The sequence below is a fragment of the Neodiprion pinetum genome, chromosome 1, assembly GCF_021155775.2.
Source record: "Neodiprion pinetum isolate iyNeoPine1 chromosome 1, iyNeoPine1.2, whole genome shotgun sequence".
NCBI classification, from domain to species: domain Eukaryota; kingdom Metazoa; phylum Arthropoda; class Insecta; order Hymenoptera; family Diprionidae; genus Neodiprion; species Neodiprion pinetum.
The window spans coordinates 36,187,367-36,193,366 of record NC_060232.1 but is presented as its reverse complement, the minus strand read 5'-3'; the positions used below and the strand labels follow the sequence as shown (position 1 = coordinate 36,193,366).

Sequence of the window (6,000 nt, the reverse complement as noted above, 5' to 3'; positions counted from 1 at the left end):
TTTGAAATATTAAAAAAATTTATTGTCATAATTTGAAATCACTGTGCTGTGCGTACATACCTCGAATTACTGTTCAATTAATTGATCTATTCAATACTGTTCACAGCATTAACTAGATTGGCAACAAGTACAGTTCTTACGTTATATTTATGCCAGTTACAATTATTATGTAATGCAGACAAAAAATTCTGTAGCATGTATTCCATATCCAGCTCAGTAAAACATCTTTCGTTTTTTAGTGTAATGTATACGCGGAACTACAGTTATCTGTGTGAACTCTTGATTACAGAGCTAATAAACATAACTCAATAAAGATATATCAAAATACTGTATTGTGTCATTTCCACTTTTTCTAAATGTTAAAGGACTTCACTCTGAACCCCATACTCACAATGTAGTCGTATGAGTTCTAATATCAACACAGTTGCAATACCAAGATCGGGTTATATTTTGTTCCATGCCTGAAGAAAAAAACTTCTGCTTTTAATTCAATCATAAGTATAGTTCAATGATAAAAATTGATCAAGCAATTTAAACTCAATAAATCATTGCAGCTCCTTGCCCGAATCACCCACAAACTGTCATCAAATAATTACCAAACCAATTAAGTTTACAATCTATCCAAAAAGATATTTATTATGCTTTTTCAAAAAAAATCTTGTTTTTCGGATCAAAATGTGTGAAAATAGATGACGAATGAATCGTGTTATACAATTGTAAGTTCACATACTAGTATCCTCATCAGTCTTAACCATCTATTACCCACAGCACATTAACACCAGACATTCCTAGATTAACACGTCCTAGCATTCCGTGATCCCGCGTCTTCACTATGTACAGGAACAGCAATAAAGTATGGAACATATTGTTTCGACCCTGAAAAAACCAATTCACATAAATTGTGCTGACAGGTGATCCAACAAATTTTGCTACTGAATTTATGAGTAGATCGTGCAACTTTTTATACCTTCATTAATCATTTAGAACATAAAAATCTTACCCTTTGTATTTCTTCATAATCATTTGGTGCTGAATCACCTGATAACGCCAAACTATAATGTGGTGGGTTAACCGAAGTGCAGACAATTATGGGTCCTTTATTTCGTGGCAAGTCTTTACCAGCTCTGGCCGTGTATCTAGAGGTAAAAGGTCTAGCATCCGGTTGATCTAAAGGAGCCTCTAGTTGGGTATCCATATAAGAAGCAAATAAGTGCATAACTATCTGTAAATGCATAATCAAATTCAAGATTTAACAATGTACATGAGAGTTTTTTTTAAATTTCCCGCAAGCAGATTGATTAGATATTTACCGCTGTATCTGTAGGTAATGAGTTATCCCATTCTTTGCCATTGTACGAACTGCCTCCATTCCATTTAAAATCACTCATGGATCCACCTTTAGCCAGAACTTTTATTCTTTTTACCAGATAATCCTGATTGTTTGATAACTCAAGAAATGGTACCAAAGCAGGTAATGTTGGAACCCCAGCCACCAACGTTGGTGATTGAGCTAACTTTCTAAGCCTATCCAGTCCTACATGGCCTGGCTGCGAGTCACTTAAACCATGCCTTACTAGGGCTGAACGAACGTTCTCTATTTCCATGGCTACACGTTCGACGACAGTTTTACTAATCCACTAGAATCAGACGTTATTTTTTTATAAAAATATATCACATCGGTCACCCCAATCGTGGTTTATTATATTTCATGCTATATCTTTATTTTTGCATAAAATCAAAATGTATTAGTGTATTTCCGTTCAGGATTGCATATAAAATTCGGATACTGCGCCCGTTTTTTGCGTTGCAATGCACAGCCTCTGATATTAGCCAACATAGAAGACATTGAATACAGTCTATAAGAACTGACTATGGCATCATATTAACCTCTTGAGACAAATTTCATATTCAATGATGCAGTAAACTAACCATTCGAAGATTAGCTGTCCATTGATTAACTTTATTCGAATCTATCCTGTATTTTCTCCAAATGTCTGGTGCTCCAAAGATACCTCTTGGAGAGTTGCCTTCCTCAGCTCCTGGACTTGTAGATTTCGATTTATCTGTGTAAGAGGGAAACACTAAGGTAAGAGTGAAAACCCTAAGTAAACCGTTAAAGGTCCACAAAATAGAGATAAAAAACAAATAATGAATATCCAGCCATATACCAATAGTTGGTGCTAATTGATAGACACATCGCCTCAACATCGGAGAAACTTCACCAGGATTTCTCGTCGCTGGATGTGACCAAAAAGAGCTTAATAAATTTGACGGCTGATCCACATTTGTTACAGACGTAGATTTTCGCTCTCTGTGTTCTATCTCCTTCAAATATGTCTGGAGTTGTACTTCATCATATATAAGCCCTTCGCCTGTTAAACTTCCATTTAGAGAGTTATTGAACGATTTGTTCAAGGAAGTATTTGGACTCACAGTTAACTTGCGAGGTGATGATGGACTATTGTACTTGTAAAATGGACTTGATACTGTATAATCTTCTGCAAAAAGCAATAGTAGTTTTTAAAGCAATTTAAACATCTTTTTGGTTTGCTTTTTCTTCAAATATTCAGTTAATCTAAGCCGTTTAACACAAGTCGCGATAGAATATTTTATTCACCGAATTGATACATACTGCTTTCGTTTAGGCCAGGAGAGCCGAGAGTATTTGATCGCCAGCTAAGATTCATCGTTGAAAAATGCTGTGGAGAGCTTGGCTCAGATAGTTTTTGTGGAGTTGGTACTTCTGTTTTGAATAGTGGGTCATTGTCCGTTACTCCCAGCAGCTTTCTCTGTCTGGGACTCAAAACTACTGGCTGAATACTGAGCGTAGCTATTGCATAACTTACTATATGATACACCGCGTTTAAAGCTAATATCGATGCCAAACACCACTCAATCCAGCAAAATGGTTTATACGCTACTCCACCATACAATCTGTAATAGAAACGTAATTATACAGAATTTGAATTTTCTAACAATTAGTGCTGAATGAGAAACAGTTTATTACATATCATATATCACAACAGACAACAAAGAAGTATTAATGAAAAACCAGGTGATACTGTTTTTCACTTTTGTCTGCGTCTGCCTCAAATCTAAGGTTTGTTGCACCTGCGGCTTTGGAGTAAGGACTCTGAAAGTGAAGAAAACTGTTAACTATTAAATCACTGGTAAGCTTATTTTGTTTCACTGGAAGTAGACAACCGGCGTCTATAACCTCTTTCTTAACCTCAAAATACCTGTAATTCGGTTTGATTTACCTTGCATTGGGTGAAATACAGCGCATAGGCGAATGAAAATTGCTCATGTTGCTGACTTTGTTGGAGAAATAATTGAATAAAAATATGTGATCCGTTAAATCTGAATTTACTTTATACAAAACAAATCACCTTCGTTGACGCATAGGCATGCGCACAAGCCACTAATATTCACAAGAAAGCGTCACATGTGTGTTCCGAAAACAGCTATTTCATGCAAGCGACATTGGGAGCTTTCCAGCAAAGAGACACAGTGTGACACTGTGTTACACGGTCGAACACTGTGCCTTGGTGCTTGTTGGAACGCTTTGAGGTTCTTAATTCAGTCACTAGAGTCCGCTCATGCATTATACGAAAAATCTAGGAACACTGAGCGCTCCAGGAAACAAAATACATTTGTGAAACGCGTGTAGATTATCATTGCATTTAATAAATAAATATAAACAATACCATGCGTTGAAAATAAAATCTCTAACTAAAAAATTGGCAGCAATGAATCCGACACATTGTCCAACCATGCTCCGCAGCTGTGTCCGACTGTGTCGTTCTGTGTTGTTGTTGGAAAGCACCATACTCGACACAGTGTCGCTCTGTGTCGCTCTGTGTCGTTGCTGGAAAGCTCCCATTGTATACTCGTCGCTCTTGTGAAAACAACATTTCATAATACAGGCGCCTGATGTACCAGAACACAGTAACCTCAAAATCTTGTGTTGACGTAAGGAAATCAGGGAGAAATCAATCTACGCAATAAGCGAAAAATGGTGTATATTGAGTAACCTCATTGCGTTGATAAACTCTCATTGTCATAAATAGTCACAAATCAAAATGGGTAAACACGAAGTTGGGACACCAAAATACATTGCGAACAAGATAAAAGCTAAGGGATTACAAAAGCTAAGATGGTACTGTCAAATGTGTCAGAAACAATGTCGCGACGAAAACGGCTTCAAGTGCCATACGATGTCGGAGTCGCATCAGCGGCAGCTATTGCTGTTTGCCGATAACGCTGGCAAATACATGGATGAATTTTCCCGAGAATTTTCCCAGGGATATGTAAACTTACTTAAGCGTCAATTTGGCACAAAGCGAGTCCCAGCCAACAGAGTTTACCAAGATTACATAGCTGACAGAGATCACATACACATGAATGCGACAAAGTGGTTGAGTCTAACAGGCTTCGTTAAATGGTTAGGTCGAAGTGGTCAATGCGTAGTAGATGAGACTGAGAAGGGATGGTTTGTAACATACATCGATCGGGATCCTGAAACACTTGCCGCGCAGGAAAAAAAGGCTAAAAAGGAAAAAATGGATAAAGATGACCAGGAACGCATGATGGATTTCATTGAGAAGCAAGTTGAACGTGGTCGTCAAGAGACGGATGAAGATTCAAGCGAATTCAAAAAGCCACTAGAAAGACCGGAACAGGATAAGCCTCTTGTTCTAGAACTGAAACTAAAACCTAAGCCTGTACCTGTGGTAGGGCCCAGTGTTAGTTTTACATTTGACAGTAAGTTAAAAAAGAAAAGAGGAAACTCGGGAGCTGACGAGCAGTTATCAGAGTATGAGTACGAGTCGAATAAAAAAATTAAACGCGAACAACGCGACGAGAAGAACGAAAAGAAGAAGGATGCTACTGATATTAAAAGTGAGAAGGAAGAAGGATGGTTGCGAGCTGGATTAGTGGTGAAAGTAGTTACAAGATCACTAGGAGAAAAATACCACCGGGCCAAAGGTGTTGTGCAATTGCCAGAAGATAAATCTCCTTGCTGTATTGCACGGGTAAAGCTCACAAGCCCAACTGAAGTCAAGGACCACGTATTAAGATTGGATCAAGAACATCTGGAAACTGTTATACCGGCAATTGGAAAGCCGGTAACAATTCTGCGAGGGAAATTTCAAGGAACGATGGCTGCACTAAGAAAACTTCGTCTTGAAGAATTTAGTGTCGATGTAGAATTACTTGAACGTGATAAAGGGCTACTTGTTAAAAGATTACCCTACGAGGATGTCTGTAAATTCAGTAATTCGTGAGAATATTTATATTGTTAATTTTTCCCCTGATATATTTGATTTCATTTTGAGTTGAGCTATGCCTAATATAGTCTAATTGCTCTGCATCTTGAACAATGTAAATAATTGTAATTATTCAAATTTGATAAGTAAAGGCCGAATGTTACTTTTGCAAGAACGGTAATAAGTGTTTTTAATTTGCGTACCAGTACTTCATGAAGCAATCTACTTGCGGTTAAACTTCCGCATTATTTATTTCGCTTCAATCTTTATTCTCATTAATCACATTGGAGTACATCTAATCACAATATTGATCTTCCAAACACACCACCGACAGTTCAGAATACTTCACAGCCTCAGCAATACGGTTCTGTATAAGAAAACACAAAGGCTCGTTCCAGTGATTCTTAACTTGGCAACCAAGAATGATACCTCACAGGATCATGAAAACAATATGTAGGAAATAACAAAGCAAATACTTGGATAACATGGGAGAGGTGAGCATGGTGGGCAGCAAGGATGTCCAGTTGGCGGTGGCGGAGGGCAACGTGGCGGCGATGGTGGTGGCAGAGGACAAGGGCAACAAGGGCCCGGGAAAATGGGTGGGCAGCATGGCTTTGGTGGGCGGCAAACTGGTCTTTGGGGTGGTAGAATGCAGGGTACCTCTTCTATGCGAGGAGGTAACATTATTGAGCAGGATGGCGGTGTCGGAACATGCCGACACTTGCTGAAA

The 6,000-nt window shown here is 38.4% G+C and overlaps 2 protein-coding genes across 4 annotated transcripts; one reads left to right on the top strand and one right to left on the bottom strand.

The window, feature by feature from the left end:
- LOC124220144 (transmembrane protein 209) lies at window positions 1–3,513 on the bottom strand. 3 transcript variants are annotated; one of them, XM_046628637.2, is made up of 8 exons: window positions 3,261–3,513; window positions 3,008–3,149; window positions 2,633–2,934; window positions 2,169–2,498; window positions 1,930–2,063; window positions 1,311–1,637; window positions 1,001–1,222; window positions 1–876 (listed from the first exon to the last, which is right to left on the bottom strand). In XM_046628637.2, exons 1-8 carry the CDS (start codon window positions 3,265–3,267, stop codon window positions 748–750), a joined length of 1,593 nt encoding a protein of 530 aa, XP_046484593.1. In that variant the 5' UTR covers window positions 3,268–3,513; the 3' UTR covers window positions 1–747. The 3 variants fall into 3 exon arrangements, with proteins under 3 accessions (XP_046484593.1, XP_046484587.1, XP_046484603.1); XM_046628631.2 differs by having other exon boundaries at window positions 3,008–3,133; window positions 3,261–3,512; XM_046628647.2 differs by lacking the exon at window positions 3,008–3,149 and having other exon boundaries at window positions 3,261–3,512.
- A 319-nt stretch (window positions 3,514–3,832) lies between these two features.
- kin17 (kin17 DNA and RNA binding protein) lies at window positions 3,833–5,468 on the top strand. The gene has a single exon (XM_046627367.2). It carries the CDS (start codon window positions 4,083–4,085, stop codon window positions 5,286–5,288), a length of 1,206 nt encoding a protein of 401 aa, XP_046483323.1. The 5' UTR covers window positions 3,833–4,082; the 3' UTR covers window positions 5,289–5,468.
- The last annotated feature ends 532 nt before the right edge of the window (window positions 5,469–6,000 follow it).